This window comes from Mytilus californianus, unplaced genomic scaffold (assembly GCF_021869535.1).
Source record: "Mytilus californianus isolate M0D057914Y unplaced genomic scaffold, xbMytCali1.0.p SCAF_9, whole genome shotgun sequence".
Taxonomy (NCBI): Eukaryota; Metazoa; Mollusca; class Bivalvia; order Mytilida; family Mytilidae; genus Mytilus; species Mytilus californianus.
In genome coordinates, this window is record NW_026262745.1 from 43784452 (window position 1) to 43806843 (window position 22392).

The 22392-nt window shown below is 32.3% G+C and overlaps 3 protein-coding genes across 6 annotated transcripts in view; 1 reads left to right on the forward strand and 2 right to left on the reverse strand.

Annotated features, from left to right (window-relative positions):
* LOC127714279 (tereporin-Ca1-like) overlaps positions 1 to 22392 on the forward strand; it is a 398353-nt gene that overhangs the window by 252854 nt on the left and 123107 nt on the right. The window lies entirely within an intron of this gene.
* LOC127714271 (uncharacterized) overlaps positions 1 to 22392 on the reverse strand; it is a 213790-nt gene that overhangs the window by 103616 nt on the left and 87782 nt on the right. The window lies entirely within an intron of this gene.
* The window catches only part of LOC127714274 (tereporin-Ca1-like), a 470404-nt gene that overhangs the window by 22623 nt on the left and 425389 nt on the right, over positions 1 to 22392 (reverse strand). Inside the window, exon 1 of one of the 3 annotated variants that reach the window (XM_052220335.1) lies at positions 17294 to 17374. The exons of 1 other annotated variant lie outside the window; for it this stretch is intronic. Coding sequence is in view for 1 of the 2 variants with exons in the window: in XM_052220334.1 (XP_052076294.1) it covers positions 11680 to 11715 (36 nt within the window). In the remaining variant the exon portion in view is untranslated. Of the gene's footprint in view, positions 1 to 11679; positions 11820 to 17293; positions 17375 to 22392 lie in introns of those variants that run through there. One more of the 3 variants, XM_052220334.1, reaches the window with a different exon arrangement.

Consider the following 22392-nt stretch of genomic DNA (forward strand, 5'->3'; position numbering starts at 1 on the left):
GATTTTTATGGAAAACATGCCTTTCTCGCAGTCCGATCGCAGACGTCGTTTCTATTTATCAAATTGGTACTGTTCGTAACATTTTTAGTCCATCTCAAGCATATAATAAAAAGATTTTCACTATTTTCACTAAATTCAAATTTACGGGCCCGGAAGTTTAATGTTAATATTCAGGGGAAGTTACTTTTTCCCGAACTTTTGTTAAAGGGAAGTAATATTTTCCCGGACTTTTTCGGAACATCTCTGCAAGTACACATGAAGCAAAGAAAGGGATACGATGATTCAATGTAAACAAAGAAACGCTATCATCAGGTAACGTTTTTTTCATATCAAATAGTTGTTAAAAATGAAATTGGTATTGTGTTCCTTCCTATATTTTACCAGACTGATAAATATACATTTTACTCAAAGTATCATGACAAACGAGACCGGAAGAAGGAAGTAGATTTCTGTGCAAATGCGGGAAAATAAAAAAGTCTGAAAATAAAAAGGTTAACGATTTTGAGTTCATTAGTAGAATGAAATTTTCCCCATTTCTTTTTTTTTTTTTTTTTTTTTTTTAATGATTTTTCTACCGTAATAGGGGACGAATCCGTCCCCTATTACGGTAGAAAAATCAATAAAAAAAAAAAAAAAAAAAAAAATCGGAAAAATTTCCCGAAATTATCATTCTACTAATGAACTCAAAATCGTTAACTTTTTTATTTTCAGACTTTTTTATTTTCCCGCATTTGCGCAGAAATCTACTTCCTTTTTCCGGTTTCGTTTGCATGAGACTTTGAGTAAAATATATATTTATCAGTCTAGTAAAATATAGGAAGGAATGCAATACCAATTCCATTTCTAATAATTCCTTGAATGGCTTGATATGAAAAAACGTTACCTGATAGCGTTTCTTTGTTTACATTGAATATGATGTCATAACATAAATAACGTCACAACTAAAATTCCGAACAACAGAACCGAAATCGGAAACGTTAGGGTATTTCCGTTTCTTTTTTGAACAGATTTTGAAGTTAAAATATGTTTGAATTAAAAAATAATAATTCATACAGACTTCGTCCCCTTTCACAGGTAACGCCTGCCTCATATTAACATCAACGGCAAGATTTTGAGACAACAGCAGATACATTATTGTTCTACCAGCCACTTGCAGAAAGTCTTAAAGTTACAGAAACAGACGATTTCCACGACAAGTCCGAGATGGAGGGTCCTTTTCGAATCATCTACCGTAACGGATTGCTATTGTTCATGTATGTTTCACGTTTAAGATCATTTTTTATAAACATCCTGAACCTGATTGAGTGATTCATTTTTGTCTTCTATTTTGAAAGTAAACTAGGCCTATTTCAATGCACTTTTTAGAGTGCTAAGTCAATAATTATTTTTCGAAACACAAATACACACTTCATTGAAAAATACATTCAATAAAAATGATTAAAATGCAAGTCTGATAGTGATAGAGAAAGCAAGAAAAAAACTCGGCAACAAGAGGGTTAAAAGTCCAAAGGATAATACTTTTATCTCTCCATGAACATGGAATATTTGTATTATCTTTTACAGGAGCCCCCTAGTCCTTCGGGCTTCATCACAAAAAAAAAAATATTAACAATGTCAATGAATGATTTTTTCCTCAGTGTCATCTGGATGTTATATAACGGTTTAGGCGCATATACAGTATACACTTACCTTACCTTTTTGATTCTGTAAACGTCAGACGTTTTACTAAAAGCAGTCAAATTCACAACTGTATTCACAAAATTGCTTTTTCAAACAAGCAATAAATGTGTGTACATTTGGTTCCCATGCATGTTGACATTTGTGTGTAAGACAAAAAAATTACTATGTCAAAAAATGTCTTTCCTTTGAATTTAGTTCAAACGGGGTTCCATCAGGGGAAACAGAACATTAGACTTGCATATATTTTTTTTATAAAAAAGATGTGGTATTACTGCCAATGAGACAACTCTCCACAAGAGACCAAATGACTCAGAAATTAGCAACTATGGGTCACCGTACGGCCTTCAACAATGAGCAAAGCCCATACTGTATAGTCAGCTATAAAAGGCCCCGAAATGACAGATGTAAAACAATTCAAACAAGAAAACTAACGGCCTAATTTATGAACAAAAAAAAATGAACGAAAAATAAATATGTAACACACCAACAAACGACAACCACTGTATTACAGACTCCTGACTTTTGACAGGCACATACATACAGAATGTGGCGGGGTTAAACATGTTAGCGAGATCCAACCCTCCTTACCTGGGACAGTGGTGTAACAGTACAGCATAACAACGAACTATAAATATCAGTTGAAAAAGGCTTAACTCATCAGATGAACACAACTAGAAATACATCTAACAAAAACACAGAGTGGACGTGGCCGGGTACTTGTATATCACAACAACAAAAGGTAATTAAGTACAGATCTGAGAGTACTTGCAGTTACTGACAGCTAGTTCAAAGCCACTAACAACTAATAAAAAAATCATGCATCTAAGACTAAACTGTTCAATATGTTTTATACTTCTGTAGATTATATTTAATCTAAGTTTTTTCCTTCTGTTTTAACAGATGAAATAGCAGACATTTTCGCATAATGTGCAAGATATTTGTTTTAAGACGCCTAATTTGTGTTATATTTTTCACCTATATTCCTTTATAATAAGATAAAAACTAAAGAGGCAGAAAGACATAAATTTTGCCTCCAACGCCGAGCGAGAAAAGACCATGAAACAGAAAACAGACAATTTTCTAATGTCCTTTTTTCAGAATGGCAGGCTGTCATTATAACGTAAAAAGTAGCAATGAAGAAAAGAGAATAAGGTGTAGCTTAAATACACTACAAACCAGGAAAGTCTGAAATGGCCTATATTTGTACTCGACTGTACTGATTTTTACTCGACCAGTCTGAATTGGTCTGAAATTTACTTGATAATACTCGACTGTAGTCTGAACCATACTTAACAGTCTGAACTTGTACTCGACCTTTACTCGACCAGTACCTAACCATTTTATTTTCGTCTGAACCATGCTCGACCTAGTCTGAACCATGCTCGACCTAGTCTGAACCATACTCGACCTAGTCTGAACCATATTCGACCAGTCTGAACCATACTCGACTAAGTCTTAACCAACCTAGACCTAATTTTGTATCTATCTATTGTATTTCATCAATTTAGGAACTGTTTTTAACAGCTATTTCCCCTGGCTAGAAATTTGAACAACAATTTGAAATTTAAAATGTATTCAATATGGCATTGAAACCAAAATTTCACAATAAACATAATATAAATTCAACATCATATTTATCAACACTTACATATATATATCACCTTTAAAATAAAAATAAAATAAGCTGATCAAATAATCTCAAAACTGAATTGTGACTAATATTTTCAATGTTATTCAAATTTTTTTGAATATTTCAGATATATTTTATGGTTACTGGACAATTTTCACCATTTACTTAAGCCTTGTATAGATTTATGGTGTCAGTTGAGTTTAGTTAATAATGCAGTGAACATTTTTTTTATTAAAATATATCTAAAATAGTATATTAAGCAACTTAATAAATTTTAAAAATCACACCTTTGTTTTGAAAAACCAAGAATTTAATATAATCATGATAATAGAACTTCCATAGCAATCCTTGATAACCATTTAAAAAAGGAAATGTGTTCCAAAGTTGCAGAAAAAATTTATTTCAATTAAATTTAAATAACTTTTGTCAAAATTAAAGACATGGCATACAAGAAGCACTTTAATAAGGTTTATTTACCTCAGAACATATGTGTTTTACAGGTAAAAAGAAAGCCCTTTTTTTCTTAAACTCGTGTATTACTTATCTAGTGAATTCAAAAGGCCTTGCGATTTAAGATTCACAGGATGTTTCAATTTTTAATGAATGTTAATTAGAAATTAATACTCTCTGACAGGTGTGATCTTTTTAATGAGTTTGCCCCAAGCAGGAGGTATTACTTTATACTTTACCACTAATCAGAAGAAAATTTTTATCTATTTCTTTATTTTTTTTATCCCTTTTTGATATATATTATATAAAATATATCCCAAATTATAATAAGAATAGATATATTTCTAATATAAGGTTAAACAATTTCAGTGATTTTTTTGTCTGTTGTTACCTCATTAAAAAGATAATTATATAACTATTGTATGTAACCATGAAACCTATATAGTTTTTCTTTAGGAATTTAGGAAAATTAAGTTTTAAAAAAAAAAAAAATAACACATGCCAAACAAGAAGCACCTTGATAAGGTTTTATTACCCCCAGTAAAGGTGTGGTTTTTAGTTAAAAGAAAATCTTTTTTTTAACAAAACTCTAAAACTTTAAAATTAATATAATTAAATTATTATATAAGATAATTTAATTTAACTATCTCTATTTGATAAATCTGAGAATCATGTAAGGATGTAAAAATATGTTTTTATATATATCTTTATTTTATAAAAAAGAAATTAATTTTAACAGCTAAATAAAAAAATGTATAGGCTTTTTGGTCAAGTATGGTTCAGACTGGTCGAGTATTGTTCAGACCTTTGGTCGAGTATGGTTTAGACTGAAAAAATTGGTCGAGTACAGGTCGAGAATGGGTTAAGACTGTTTCAGACTGGTCGAGTAATAGTTCAGACTATTTTCAATGGCAAAGATAAGGGTCAAGTACAAATCAGTACGGTCGAGTATGGTTAAGACTGGGGTCGAGTAATGTCGAGTAAAATTCAGACCAATTCAGACTGGTCGAGTAAAAATCAGTACAGTCGAGTACAGATATAGGCCATTTCAGACTTTTACTGGTTTGTAGTGATATAAAGAAAAGAGAATAACAGGCAAAATTTATAACCTTCCGGAGCACCTGAGATCACCCCCAGTTTTTGGTGGGGTTCGTGTTGCTTAGTCTTTAGTTTTCTATGTTGTGTCTTGTGTACTATTATTTGTCTGTTTGTCTTTTTGTTTTCTGGCCATGGCGTTGTCAGTTTATTTTCGATCTATGAGTTTGACTGTCTATCTGGTATCTTTCGCCCCTCTTTTATAATAAATATTGAAAAATGGTATAAAATATTAAAGAATACAGAAATAAAGAAACCCCATCCAGACCCTTTTATAAGGTGCACAGTTTTCTTTGCTTCCTTAATCTTTCTGTTTGAACCGGTCTTGTCCTGGTTTTCATACTACAAGGGAAACTGCATGTGAAATTTATATGAAGAGATCATGTACACACACTTTGTAGATCTATATATTTATTTCATTGGTCAATGATTGAATTTATGTCGGTTCAAAGCTACATAGAGCTATGTGGGGCAGCACCGTTATTCCGACACCTCATTAGTCTGACAACACATTGGTGCGACACCACCAATAGCCCGACGCCCCACTAGTCCGACACCCCAAGGTCTGACGACCCAATGGACCGACACCCTTATAATCCGACACATTATTATTGAACAATATTTTGTATACATGATCTTTATTTCAAGAGGATAATCCTATTAATTAGTTAAAAATAATCCTACTGAGAGTCCTCATAATAATAAAATATTCATAAAGTACATGTATTAAAAATGTGCTTAATGTCCAGTGGCAAATATTAAATGCATGTTCAGAACAATTTAATAATAAATACAATAGGTAGGTCCTGTAAAAGATGTCATCTGGGATGAAATAAGGTCAATGAAACTTGGACTGCCACTGGTCAATGAAAGCATATTGAATAGGGATAGGAATTTGCCCTGTTGCAGGCTCAGATAAAAGGCCACCGACGGCCCCTCAAAGAGTTGTTGCAATGGTTCTTAACCTGCAGAGAGCATGACACACTCTCTCTCTACATGAGGCATCATATCTAACGTGACCACTCTCACATTTGTTGAAAACTATACATCCCGCACAGTTTTACTATCGATGTTATAAACTTATTAAAACTCGACAATTTTCGAGTGTATTATCAATTATCATTTCCATAGCTCTCAGTTTTTCAGCGTGGACACTCTTATTATAGAAATGTGTTATAGAATTTCAATTGACCACTATTTCCCAAATATTCCTGAATTAGGACAGGCACTTTTATTCCTGTTCGTGTATGTGGTAGGATTAACCCACATTCTAAAGTGGTAGGTACATGTTATGTATATAATGATGAGAGAGTCTGTCCTTTTGTCCTTATGTCCCCCGTACAGTGGAGATCACTTCTAACCTCTCATTAGAACTGTCAGAATAATCTGTCATAGAACTGTTCTAAACTGTCCTAGAACGGTTCTACCTAGAACAGTTCTACCCTAGAACAGTTCTACCCTAGAACTGTTCTAAGTAGAACTGTCAGAATCAGTTCTAGGTAGAACTGACCAAATCAGTTCTAGGTAGAACAGTCAGAATCAGTGCTAGGGTAGAACTGTCTAAAACTGTTCTAGGTAGAACTGTCCAAATCAGTTCTAACCGTAGAACTGTCAGCAGAACTGTCTAAAACTGTTCTAGCCGTAGAACTAACCAAACCTGTCAGGATTGTAGAACAGTTCTAAATGACGTCACTGCAGTTAGGGCATCTCACTGGTCACCATTCAGTGTTATTATTATCGTTGATAAAGCCACACGCAAAATGCCTCTTGTCAAAGTTAACAGAATTTGAATGTATTTGAGACAGCGAATAGTTAATCTTCGCCAAAGGCAAAGTGGAAAATCGTATGTGAAGATTTCCAGTATTTTATCCGACACAGAGGGAGTTGTGATATAAGTCTTTAAACTTTATCAACGTTTTCCGAGATGAAGTTTTTAAATCGTCGTTTTTCGTAAACAGTGATGAAGGTGGTGTTAAACTATTGTTTTTCGTGAACAGTTTTGTTGTATTTCCTGTGAACTGTGATATCAGCTAATTTAACGTTTCGTAAACTCTGATGAAACATCCCTCTTCCCTACATTACCCCCCTCACAGATAGTTTTGGTGGGATGGGGCTGAGATTACTATAACACATAGTATATTATTGTTATAGTAATCTCAGACCTGATAAAATAACCAACTCTACACAAGAAAGGGTTAAAAAATAAAATAATTATGAAGAATGTAAACAAACTGAGACATCGATCAAAACGGTAACAAGCTTATTGTCAAAAAGCATGTTCCATCCACAAAAAAACGTGTCACCCCTTTCCCGTCTGGTCAGAATATCGCCAGTCGTTCATTATAAACTCTAAATAATGAAGTTTGGTATTTTATTTACCTGTAAGTACAAATATTTCATAAAATTATTTGTTTTGCACTCTCCTCCATCGACATCCATCGTAACAAAATTTCCGCTATAAAAGCGACCGAGGAAACGGTTATGAACATTTTCCGCCCCTAACGAGAAATGTTAAAACAGTGCTGTGATGAGAATTTTTTAATATATATTATATTCTTTTGACTTATTTATATTTAAGACAAAGCGTTCTTAAAACTGTTCTATGGATAGAACTGACTAAATCAATTCTAGCCGTAGAACTGACTAAATCAGTTCTAATCGTAGAACTGTTCTAGTCGTAGAACTGTTCTAGCCGTAGAACTGTTCTAGTTGTAGAATTGTCTAAAACTGTTCTAGGGTAGAACTGTCAGGATCAGTTCTAGGTAGAACTGTCTAAATCAGTTCTAGGTAGAACTGACCAAATCAGTTGTAGGTTAGAACTGTTCTAGCTAGAACTGTCTAAAAGTTGTCAGGATGACAGTTCTACATACTGTCCTAGAACAGTTCTCCTGACAGATTCTGACAGATTTGATGAGAGGTTAGAAGTGATCTCCACTGTATGTGTCATCAATTGCTCCTGAACCACTTGACAGAATTTTGTAATACATCGATACAATCTTTCAAATTCTCTTATGATGTACTTTTTCAAAGGACAATTTTTAAAGTGTTAGGTCCATAAATAATACCATAAAAAGCATGTTGGGAAAAACAACTTTTTACAAATTCATGCAAAATATTTGATGTATTATCTATTGTTCTAGGTTTCTAGTTATTTAGGTATTTAAAAATGGATCCCACCAGAATACAAAGAATAAGTCTATGAGGAAAATAAAGTCTTAGATCAACAACTAAAAACTGTAATGAACAGATAATATATGAGATCGAGATAGAACTGGTATGAAAGATGACAGTAGAACATTTTGGAAATAATTCGAAAGGTAGGTATAGCTTTACACTCAATTAGGATTTATTTAGGTAAGTATTTTCAGTTTGTCCGTAATATTTTATTTCAATAACATGAAATGTTGTAGTGCGTTCATGAGACAACAAACCAACAACGATCATATTCAAAAGAATAGAGAGCATCATACAATTCTTCAACAATTAAAATATGTCAATATGGTTAACAAAGAACACTATGGGAAGTACATATCCGTACACACAACTTCTCAGTTAACTGTTTGACAGATTGCATTGATATTGTACTCGAATAATCAGATTTATGTTAATATATGTGTTTTGGTGCCGATCAAAAGATTAGTGTCACAGCAGGACATAGTTTAACATAGGAACCTTAAGGAAATCCAAACTAAGATCTAGCTCCTTCTCTGAAACTGAATTACAGATTGAAATGATATTATAATAACAATTGCCACTGTTACTGATAATGAAAAATTCCACAAAAAGGATACAAATTTCAGATGAAGTGGATGTTAACAATTATATGCAACTGTGCGGCTTTCAACAATGAGAAAACCCATACCGTATAGTCGGCTACAAAAGATCAAGACATGAAACAATTCAATTTTGAAAAAACAACGGCCTTATTTATAACAAAACAATTGAAGAATGTCAGAGTGCAGCCCATATTGAAAACATGGAATTTTGCCTACCCAGACTTGGGGCGCTAAAATTCTTCTCCTCCAAATCGTATTAGATTAGTAACTTTCAAGTAGGTAAATCATACATTATTCCATTCTTTTTCATTCTTCTCCATGTATAGTATAAACCTTGTATTAACGTTATACCACTTTTAGCAATGCATATACACTATACACATTATGTTATGGTTAACCTATATTTTACCATATTATTGGACTTTAACAAAAATGATAACATTGAAATCTGACAGTGTTATAATCCACTTTTTTCTTTCCAGAAACAAGTTGGTAAAGATATATATCACATGCATTGGAAGAACAGTGGACAACAACATTGTCATTGAAGCAGAATTACAAAACAGTGATTAAAACATCGAATTGAGAGAGAGAAAAAAAAACATTTTGTAACGTTGTCATGCTGTTCATTCTTAAGATTACTTATTATTGTACTTGCAATGGAAGTTATTACAGTAGATACAAAGAGAAAATTAAACATTTGAGATCTTCATCTTGTTTTATTCAGTTAAGAAAAAAAATCAATGTTGCTGAGCAAACCATGTATTTAAATGGTCAACAAATATACGTTAGTGACACATCTCCATTAATTCCGATAGGGAGTGTACACGGATTCCACGCAGCTCTCATACATTACATACATACATACATACATACATACATACATACATTACATACATACATATAAGGAAGTAGTTTTTCACACTCGTAACCTCTATCAGACGTAAATTGTATATTTGTGTCATTTAATAGGCCTGGCGCATGAATATATTTGTTGGTTAACGCAAACATATGTACTCCATGAAATTTGCAATCTGATAAAAAATAAACTACAAAAACTCTTATTATCATTCAAACGAATGTTTTGTGTTTATTATTTAATTCAAATATTAAGACCTATTTTAAAACGCGAATTGAAAATAAATTTTGTTAACTTCGATCCAGATTGTGTCATTATCGCCGCCATCTTGTTTACATTGGTTACGAAAAGAAGTTCGGTCTACGTCGTCTATCGAAAAATAAACAACGTCAAGAACAACTACCGGAAGTCCTCTCAACCAATCATATCAACGTATTCTCTTATCTGCAAATCATATAAGAATTATTGAGTAATGTAGTTTTAATTTCACCCCTTCAACTTCCCGTTAACAGGATACCTATATATTCTAACACAAAGTTTAATTTATTTTTTAGTTAAATATACTCTGCAGCTAAGGTTAATGGGATAGATTACAAGAGTTGTTCATATCTAAGTTACCCGGCCTCAATGCAGATATTATTCACAATACACAAATGACAAGTGAATGAAATTGCAGCATGATTAATATATACAAATATATATCTGCCAATGACTGTCAATAAATTTATTTAACCATTAAAAATCTTACAATGGGCATATAAACGGAAATGTATTTATGAAAATTAGGACTGGAAAAGTGGTTGTTATCTAAATATTCCCTCAGCACACAGCACAAGGAGAAAAAAAACATACTGTTCAGTTTGAAGGTACCTGTCCAAGTAGGATGACATGTCTTCTAGCAGATTCTGTCCTTGTGGTGAACTAGCAAGTTAAAAATTCAACTCAGTGCAGTATTGGTCTCGTTCAAAATAGGGTAATTATTTATATCTGAGTATCATGTCCTCGTTCTGATTATGCACTTAACTTACCACTGGATGACATAACATCTATCTATCCATCTTCTCAAAAGTAATATACCCAGTTCCAATGTTCAAGTCTTGTTAAATATGTTTTGATTTGACCCAAGCAAGACACAGATACATGTAATATGGTATTGTCAAATATAAAACCTATATTAATGAGATCTTACTAAACACATAAACCATATCAATTGACCGCACCAGAATGAGATGCAAATTTGACAATGCCAAAATATTAAAAAAAAAAGCTAAAATAACTGTTGAAGAGCTGGACCTAAAGCAAAACCAAATCAGAACAAAACATCAGAGAAATAAAAAAACATAACGAAATCATCAACATGTCACAATATAGAAAAGGAATTGAAACAGGGTGAGTGGCAAAGAGAACAATTCACCTAACCCTAAAAGTTCAAAACAACCTAAGACCACCAATACCTTAATTTTGCTATCAATACATAATTACCTATTTGACTATTTTTTCAGTTCCTTTTATTTTCAAATTGGCATCACTGTATGTAAACATTGTAACCAATTGTAAGATAAATAAACTAAAGTGCACAGCTACATACTTAAAAAAATGACATCTTTTTTACATGAACACAGTGATCTATTAATCCATGCACTGAAAAAAAAGTTACTATATACTTAAAACAGTAATGAAATATTCCGTACAGATACAGTACTGACTTAATCAGTATTATAATGAAACAGTACTGAGGAAATCAGTACTGAAACATTACTGACGAAATCAGTACTAAAAAGTACTGACAAAATCAGTACTGAAACAATACTGACAAAGTCTGTACTGGAACAGTACTGACGAAATCAGTATTGAAACAGTACTGAATTTATAGAATTAGTAATTGTACAGTTTTTGTATAATAATAAACAGTACTGAATTAATAGAAAGTATAACATTACAAGTTTTTAGTCTTGCCGAACAGTTCTGATATGTACGAGGGTAGAAATGTACCAAAAAAACGTGGATAAATTCTTGGCAGTGTACATGAAAACGTGATACATATACATGAAATTTGTGAGAATCAATCGATTAAATTAAGTTCTGTTTGGATTCCACGTGAACAAAACACACACGGTGACATGTTAAGTAGACAGTCAGATTGTGATGACTGGGAGGTACAGGACGAAATATTTACATATTTAGATCACCTGTGGGGTCCTCATAACGCTGATAGGTTCGCACATGACTACAACACCAAGTGTAAGCACTTCAATTCAAAATATTGGTGTCCAGGAACATCAGGTATCGACGCTTTCACAGTTGACTGGAAAGGTAAAAATAATTGGCTTGTACCACCACCAATCTTGATTCCAAAAGTGATAAACAAATTAAAACAGGAAAAATGCAATGCTACTTTAGTCATACCAGAGTGGACCTCTGCACCGTACTGGCCTATGATAACAGATGAGAACGGGAACATGAAAGCTTTCATAGTTGCACAAAATTTTTTTCAGGGAGAGAACTTGACCAGAGAAGGCCGCGGTCAAAGCGGCATATTTGGACAACAATTTTTGAAATTTAGAATGATTGGTTTAATATTACAATTTTAGATCAAAATATTTATGATTCTTCTCTTTTTTAACAGGGACCAAATTAGATCGTACAGTAGCGGAGGCCATTAGAAATAGCGGCATCGATGGTGACAGTTATCTTTACAGGCTTTATCCAAAAATGTGCGAACTTTTAATTAATAGCAGAAGTGACAACACAGTCAAATCTTATTTTAATGCTTTCAAAAGATGGGAACGTTTTATATCTCTTCACGGACATGTTGCTTTGCCAGCTCAACCAGTGCACGTCGCACTATACCTTACAGACTTGGTTAACAACGGTTCCACTTATCATCCGGTGTATAATGCCATATATGGTATAACATGGGCACACGAAATCAACGGTTTAAAAGATCCTACCACGAACACTTTTGTTACATCAATACTAGAAGCGTCTAAAAGAGTTGCGCCAAAGAAGACTAACAAGAAAGATCCAGTTACTACAGACGTTTTGATAGAACTTTGTGATACGTTCAAAGATTGTTCTGATCTACTTGTGCTGAGAGATTTGACTATGATGCTACTTTGTTTTGCAGGTTTCCTTAGATACGATGAGCTTAGTTCTTTGCGTTTTCTTGACATTGATATACAAGATTCTTTTCTGATTTTACATATAAGTAAGAGCAAAACTGACCAATACAGGCAAAGCAATGAAGTGATAATATCAAAAGGTTCTACAATCGCATGTTCCTATAATATGTTAGTTAAATACACACGTTTGCCTGGTTTTAGTAGTCATGAGAATAAATTTTTATTTCGTCCTATCTATAGTTCAGGAAAGTTATGTAAATTGATTAATAAGGATAAGAAACTCAGTTGCACGGCGGCTAGAGAGTATCTTCTTAAAAGAATCACATTCGACGGGCTGTCGGCAAATTTACATTTGTGTTTTAGTTATATTTAGTCATGGAGTATAGGTAATACATGTATAGCAACACATATGTGTCCAATCCTCAGATCAGTGTCCTATCCTATAATCTTAATCAAATAATTTATTACATTGGTTGCAATGACATACCGAGATTTCCCAGTTGAAAAACCCGCTTATTTCACTCCTGACCGTACAACACTAATACTGCACAACATTTGTCGATTATTGAAGACCTTATTTACAATTCATTTAGAATGTTCGAAACGTATACCAGAATTAAGAATGTCAACATGAAGTAGCACGCGTTATCGTACTACGCAGATATCCTGTCGTATTTCAAAAGGATCGGTAAACAGAAATAGATGTCTGACACATTCATCAGAAATGGTTATCTGACAGATCTATAACAAACACCTACACTTAACAACTCATCGAAAAAAAAGTTGACGAAAATATTTGTTGGACGGACAGACGAAATAATTACAATATAGCCCTACTTCTAGAGTGTCAGGCTCTCATATCACGACCATTAGAGATCACAGGTATACCCTAAGTATTAAGCTTACATCCAGACTAATAATGTTATCTAAACATTTAACTGAAATATATTCATAGGCTTTAAAAAAGGAGTTACTGATACAATTCCATGTGAAAACGGACGGACGAACAGCTAGGCAAAATGACAGAATGGACGCCTTCTTCGTTATATGCTGATATTATAATTTGGTGTTGTCCGTCTAAAAAGGATGATTAAAACGTGTGACGTCTTCTGTAAAATTATATCTAGGCAGATTTAGAAATAATTATACTCACTAATGCACATATTTATTCACACCTCAATAGATACACATGTTTACAGTTATGAATAAATTCAGATGTAATAAGATTCATTATCCTTCACAAATAAATAGTTTAAAATCAGAAAAATAGAAGTAGGCCTATAGTACAAATATATATTTATTCATATTGCAGGGCTCGACAATAACGCTTGTCCGATTGTCCGGTACCAGAGGAAACAAAGGTCGGACAAGTAAAAGCTATATCAAGCTTGTCCGACGGGACAAGTAAAATTATTATGCAGAAAATAAATGTAATCCAACTTTGATGAACAAAGTAATTATAAACAAAAAACAAGAAAAGAACATAAAAACAAGTATTAATTTGACATGTTTACTTGCAATCGATAATTTAAAACTGGTTCTTTGTCAGGTACTTTTTAACAGGTTCTCGGAAACCAGTCTTACTGATCCAATATGCTGCGCTTTGTAGATAAGGTAACTTTACAAGACAGTTCATCACCAGCTCGGAAGCGATTCGGCTCCAAGTTTAATAGACAGTTTGGCACCGTAGGAGACATATTCAATAAACATAATTAATAGACAGTTTGGTAACGCAGGAGACATTTCAGGACCAAGACAAATCAGTACCTCGTTTTCCTACCTTATTCTGTTGCTTTATAACAAATACCATACCGGTAATTTTTTTAGCAAAAATATTTTTAAAATAAAAATGACCATTACATTCACAAAATCATATTTGATCATATGTCATGTATGTAGAAAAAAACAATACTTGCAATACGGTGACCTATAGTTGTTAATTTCTGTGTCATTTGATCTCTTGCAGAGAGTTGTCTCATTGGCAATCATACCTCATCTCCATTTTTTTATTGATTGCATTAAATAAACTTTTTTCAAATTAAAAAACCAGGATACAAATCCAATGAGTGTACATTGGCAATCCTATCAGACGGTGCCTCATGTGCAGAGTCTGATGAGACTTTGGCATTGATGAAAACTAGAACCTAAGTCCTGTGACATGACTAGATTCAGTTGTTCTCGACTCATATTTTTGTAAAGTATTGCAAAAGATATGTTAAAATCAAATTCTGTTCTATTGTTTTAATTCAATCAACTTAAAATGCAAAAAAGGTTATTATTAAGATTTTTTTTGGACAAGTTACAATTTCATTCGGACAACTAAGTTTTGGTATGTACTTGTCCTACTGGAAAAGTTGAAAAAAAAAGTTATTGCAGAGGCCTGCATATTGCATTTATATTATGGATATGGACACTTGAACAAATAACATAATATAAGGAAATTCAAAGGATTTTCAGTTGCTATTTAATTTTCATTTTGTAAAAAAGACCAACACCAGTAAAGTTGCATTTGTTGTACCCGAATATTTGTATTGCAATAAGGTTATATTATTACTTCATCTTATTCTATACACTTTTTACGTTGCACAAATATTTAGACTTGTATAATTGTACAAGGTCGAATAAGTTTTATTATATCTGAAATGATTTATAACTGCAAGTATGCCTTGAATTCAAAATTAGATTGTAAAATAATTTTTAAACAGTCGGCTGTTTCGTTTTTCCAAGACATAACTACGAGACGATTTGAAAGAGCTACAATCTTTGAAAATCATAACTTCTTATACCCTAGCAGTCCTCTTCTTGAAAACAGTTTCATCCATTATTTGCCAATACACTCCCTTGTCGAATACAATTGAATAGAAAACTAAAAATTTTAAATGTTCATTGGATTTTTTTTCACGGTTACTTACCTATTAGAATAAAAGGAGGTATGGCATACACGTCATGAGATATAAACTCATCGACACAAAAAATGTAAAGACGTACATCTAAATATTGAAAAAATAAAGCTGTCTCCGCATAATGTCAAGACAAACAAGTTCCGAGACTAAAAAGGTTGTGAATATCTTAAAAGAAAAATAACAAATGTCTGCCATTAACAGCAGATTCACCAAATGACAAAAACACATTAAGATAATTATGAATTGACAGACAACCACTATTTTTAAACGGTTATCAATTGTTGACACCGGCGGCCGTATGCATAGATAATGCTAACACATAACCTTTGTTATTGAATTTTTCGTATGAAATGTATGGGAAAAAGCATTGTTAAATCACTTTTATGTTATTTGAAACTCTCGATTATCTTTTGTGTATATGCCATACAATACAATAATATTAAGTTAATAAGGGGATAAACATTATATATTTGGAGGTACAGTGTGACAGAATATAAGTTCCCCATAATATTTGTTCCAAAGAACTTTTAGCATATAACAAAAGTTCCATTGGGAACTTTCCTTATATAATATTTTATCCAATGCTATAAGAAAATTTCCTTCACAAAGGATAAAATATTACATAAGGAAAGTTCACAATGTTATATAAAAGTTCTTTGGAATAAATATTATGGACAATGTTTTATATAATAAAAGTTCCAGGAATATTTGTTATATTATAAAAGTTCTCAGAAAATTTGTTATATTATAAAAAGTTCCAGGAATATATGTTATATTATAAAAGTTCTAGGAATATTTGTTATATTATAAAATTTCCAGGCATATTGGAATATTGACTATATTATAAATGTTCCAGGAATAGTTATCATGGTTATTAGATAATTAAAGTTCTAGAAATATTTATTATATGATCAAAGTTCTAGGAATGTATACTACAATACCCATAATTATTTTTAGCTACAAATGTATGGAAGTAATTTCCAATAATAAAATAACAGGCATTTTCATCTGAAATTTGTGGCTAATTTTGTGCTTGACCAAAATATAAGCTAAACTTTCTTCATTGGTACAGACTAATGGACCATGTAGTAAAGTTAGTCAGAGTGGAGCATGCAGTAATAAAATATTAAATATATATATTCTTTACCTTGTTTAGAATAAGAGCCATCGTTTAAATATGTAAAACAAAATGTTTTATTCCTCAGACTCCATTCTTCATGTTCTTTTTATGTAGTACATGTACAGGTGTGAGGTGAACATTAATTAAGATGTAATCAGGTGTAAACAAATCAAATGACACTCTTTCTTTAAAGGAAAAAATATTATGAAACCATATGACGTTTTAGTTCCAGGAAAATATCTTATGAAGGTGGAAATAGTATTATGTAATGTTTGTTCCCAAGAACTTTTATTATCCATAGTTTTGTTCCAGGGGGAACAAGTATTATGCTGAACAAATATATGTTCACAACGGGAGCGGCCGGCCTCGGAGGATTTTGGAAATATGGAAATTAATATGTTGTACTGATAGAACTCAAAATAGAAATATTGCCCGAAGAGGATGAAATCAAATTATCTTTCACAAAAAAGATACAGAATATAATTTTGACCTCACACCAACAAAATTATTTTACTGCAAACAACCCCCCTCCCCTAAACACTCACACAGAAATAATTCATGGTCATCCAAATATGTTATATCCTAGAGTAACATGGTTAAAGAAATCGTTTGATTATAAACCTGAAAAATACAATTTTGTATACTTTTTGCATCTTACCTTCGTTCGTGATTTTAACTGTCATGTTCATCGATGCAATACTGGTTGTCATGGGCGTTATGTGATTAAGTAGTTTCATTTAAATCCTACTTTCCTTTTCATTTTTAAGAATTTCAAAAAGGAATAATTATAAACTAGCTCATCATTATTGAGGGGATGGGGGTAAATATAAATTTGTTTGATTCTAAATTTCCTGAGGAAACAAACTTATTTCACAAGGAAGAGAAAAATTTCAATAATCAGTTTACAAAAACATTCTTATTTTCTGTACGTTATTGTTAATTAGATTGTTTCTAATTAAAGTAGATGTTTTATGGATACATCCTAACCCAACAAAGATGAAATGGCTGTGCCTTATTGCTACTTTTTAGTTCTATATAAATGTTTGTATAGTAAACGTATATATTTTCTCTATAAGAAATCGAGATTTGGTCAAAAGCATGATGGTTCCTTACTTGTTTAATGCGTATACTATCATAGGGGATGGTCATTATGTTTTATGTTATTTTGTTATTATCGGAATTATTCAATCTGGATAGTTAAATTATCGAGTTTTAACTATCTCGATTGGAAAATCTGATAATCCACTGGTACCAGTGTATCTATATTTCTCTAATTCTCTGACAATTTAACCCTTTCTGGAAAAGAAAAAAAAATGATTGGTTCAGTTAAAAGATCATTACCTTTATCAGCTCTATGAATTGATGTGCTAACAATTGACAACATTATAAACAAAACTCTTTCTTCATTGTACGAGGAAATTAATTCCACCTTCCGCAATTTTTGTTCAATTTGTTTACTATCACATATAGATATATTTCATTTCATTCAAACTGTTCTTTTGTTAATGTTTTCCCCCATATCTTTCAGAGATGCATATATAAAGTGTGTGTGCCTCAATTTCGTAAGGGTGTGACGTAGAAGGAATATGGAGACACTAGAAGGGGCTTTTGGTTGATCAATTATGAAAATGTTCTAGTTTTCTCAATTGAATTGTATCATATTTTTTCGGGGCCTTTTAAAGCCGGTATGGGTTTTTCTCATTGTTAAAGGCCGTACGGTTGCCTATAATTGCTTACATTCACTTTATTGGAAATTTGGTGGATAGTTGTCTCATTGCCAATCATACCTCATCTCCTTATTTTTATATAGATAATCATTAAAGAAACAGATTCTTACATAGTTATTCGTGGATAATCGGATTTATCCAATCTCTATTAGATAAATTTGATAACCCACTGATACCAATGAAAGAATATATTATGAATGAGGATGTTATCCTAAACAAATGCAGCACTAACACTGTTAAGTGTTCCGCCAGACTATTGAACAGTCTCATTGAGACTCGCATAATAGTTATACAACACAACTAGACATCACTTTTAAATGGTAACAAGGAATGAACCCAATTTACATCATGCCGGTTAGAATTTTGCTCTTCAAAATTTGACTTCAAGTTAGAAATCCACACGTATTATCCAAACAAGGAATATTATTGAATTGTAAAATTCATGCCATGTTTTTGCCGCCTATTTCCAACTGTATAGAAGTTTAGACTTTAGAGCAAAATGTACGTTTTTTGCTTTAGCTGAAAGACTAGGCAATGTTAGTAAAAACTTTCCAGAAAAATTAAAATCAACTCCTAAGTATAACAGTCTACTATAATTGCATTTTCATTACAACCATAATAAATATTTGCAAATCTTGTTTAACCTTTTGTTTTGAGAAAACTATAATTTTGGAGTTGTTTTAAAGTTATATGAAACTTCAAATTAAACAAAAAGTTGAATCCATTTTTTATATACTTGAATTGCTAAGTTGTATTACAAAACAAGTGTACATAAACTTTCTTGTGAAAGAAAATCCATTAACAAAATCTTCAAAAATGTACTGCTATTAAATTGTTGTCTTCTCGTATGCTAATTCGTCGATATTTTTGCGTGAACCCCTGAGGGTTCACGCATATATATTGGTTGATGCTGTAGTCTTTCGGAATACCGGAAATGCCTACTATATAATATAGCGAAATTAAAAAAAGAGTAAGTCCGTTAACGGTTAAGCAGCAATTAGAATTCTACGTCCAAAAAAAATAGGAACAATCAAGGTGTTTCTAAAATTGTTCCTATTTTGATTAAAATAACAAAAACGGAATTATTATAATTACATATTATCTAACTGGTAAAATATTTGAAAAAAATACAAAGAAAAACAAAGAAAAAAGAAATTAAAGAAAAACAAACTGAATCTTAAAGAATCGTTGAGGTGTGTAAAATGCAGATATAAGATGCTACAACAAAATTTTTAATATATTTTAGCGGTATCTTGACGATTCTGAAAGAATAATTTAATGTTTGGGCTTGATTTTTGTGATGTCGTATAACAGAAAAAATTATTATGCATATAACGCAATCTATTTGAAAAAGAGAATTTCTATTTTATTCTCTTATTTCAATGTTTTCTATTTGTGTGAACAAAATATTCCAACAAACATTTAACTGGCATGATTGTAACAAATATATTTGATGATGGTATCCAATAACACTACACAACAAAACAAGAAATAAACACGTTATGTACAAGAAACGTAGAAATTTTTTGTTAACAAGTATTGGGGAAATTTCCCCATAAAGTTGATAACCAATCAGATATCAATAATTTGGGAAATTTCCCCAAAGAGATGATAACACAACAAATCAATAGAATGGGGAAATTTCCCTAAAACGATGTTAACGAAAAAGAAATCAATAGAATGATAAAATCTCCCCAAAATGATGAAAATTAAAAAGAAATCAATAGAATGGTAAACTTTCCCCAAAAAAGACGATAACCAACAAGAAGTCAATAGAATGGGGAAATCTCCCCAAAAAGATGATAACTAACAAGAAGTCAATAGAATGGGGAAATTTCCCCAAAAAGATGATAACGAAAACGAAATCACTAAAATGGGGAAATTTCCCTATAAAGTTGATAACCAAAATGAAATCAAATGTCTGGGGAAATTTCCCCAAAAAATTGATAACGAAAACAAAATCACTAAAATTTCATAACCGAAAATAATTCAATAGACTGGGGAAATTTCCCCAAAAGATGGGAACGATACCGAACTCAATAGAATGAGGAAATTTCCTGACACAGTTGATAACAAAAAAAAATATTTAGACTGTGGAAATTTCTTCACAAAGATTTTAACCAAATAGTTATCTATAGACTGGGGAATTATTCCCACAGAGATGATAACCAAAATAAGTTCACAGGCTTGAAGAAAATACTCATGCATTGAACAATGATTGCACATTCCGTTGTATACAACAGCGAGAAATATGTCATCTAACAGATACTTTAAGAATAGAAAAGAGTCACTGTGGTGAAACATTTTCAGCAGCAGATAACACAATTGAAAGGAATCATTGGCTGAGGAAACATTCACACTGATGAATTAAACAAAAAACATCAGAGATAGAGATGATACAGTTTACGAAATGGGCTAATTTTAATAGGCGACTAAACAGTATTGTTTTTCTCATGTTGAAGGCCGTAAGGTTGCCGTTAATTGTTAAAAACCACTTAAAGTGATCTTTGAGGAATAGTTGTCTCATTGACAATCATACCCGATACCCTTATTTATGAATAGCTATAAATTAACTCTTATGTTTTAATCTGTCGGGGCCTCGGTGGCCAAGTGCTCCAAGTAGTCCAACTACTGTATCACTAGCCAGTCAACGCTGAGCTTATGAATTCGAATTCTGCTCGTGCAAGGTGCGCTCGACTCCAATCTCAATTGACTAGGCCCATGATTGTCAGTTTTCCTTTCGAAGGTTCGTGGTTTTCTTCGGGCAATCCGGCTTCCTCCATCAATAAAAAATGACCGCCACGAAATAGCACAATAGTGTTGAAAGTGGCGTTAAACACCAACAAATCAATCAATCAATTTATTCTGGTGAATTTCCCAGCCCGTTTGAAAAAAATTACACCCTATGGGAGACCATGAAAAAAATTGAAACATTTGAAGTGAGTTTATAATCTTGCAGAATGCGGTTTTAATTTCAACTGTTCAACTTTACAGCAAATGTTATAATTCAAACCATACAGATTAAATAGAAAATAAGCTCTGTCCTTTATTTTGTGTCTTTATACAGCAGTAATAGATCATGCCTTAAGTTGAAGTCTTCTTTTCCTTTCCTGTAAATATATCATGCCTTGAGTAGAAGTCTTCTTTTCCTTTCCTGTAAATATATCATGCCTTGAGTAGAAGTCTTCTTTTCCTTTCCTGTAAATGTATCATGCCTTGAGTAGAAGTCATCTTTTTCTTTCCTGTAAATATAAAATATATTATGCCTTGGGTAGAAGTTCTTTTCCTTTCCTAGATAATTCGTTGATACAAAAGATTGCTACATGTACCAGACAGTGTGACGTTACGTTAAAATTGTAAGGAAGCTTCCATTTCATTTTTAGGGGGGGAGGGGGCTGGGATGAAATCATAAAAAAACGTCAGGACCGAATAAAGGGAAAAACAAAAAGAAAAAGGCAGGACAGAGATTACAATTATAAAAAAATGCAGGACAACATTTTTCATCCTCCCCCCTTTTTCCCCCAATTAAAGTCAAATGGTAGCTCCCTTACGTATAAATAAGCCTGCTATATGTATATCGTTACAGGGTTAACTGCATTGAATGTCTCAATCCTTTCCGTTATCGTCATTCTGACGTTGATATCTATAAAATGAGAAGATTGTACCTGCATAGGGCAATTTTGATATCATTTAGAAAGAGTACGAGCACCTTTACAAACATTTTGATATCTGACCATACAACAAATTTTGAGGAGTTTTGTGTTCAGTTTTAGAATATGTATCATGAGAATCATTCTGTCAACACTGTGTTAATAGGGACAATTTCATACTCGATATTTGATTCATAAAAATTAGGACAATACAAACATTTAAAAATAGATGTGAAACCCTGTCTAATTTAGAAAAGATGGAGTTACAGTCTAAACAGTAACTTTCCTTCACTTGCAGTATATTTACATATGTGCGTTTTTGTATTGGCAGCAGAAATGTACTTAAAAACTAGTAAGTCTATTTCCTCATCAATTGATTA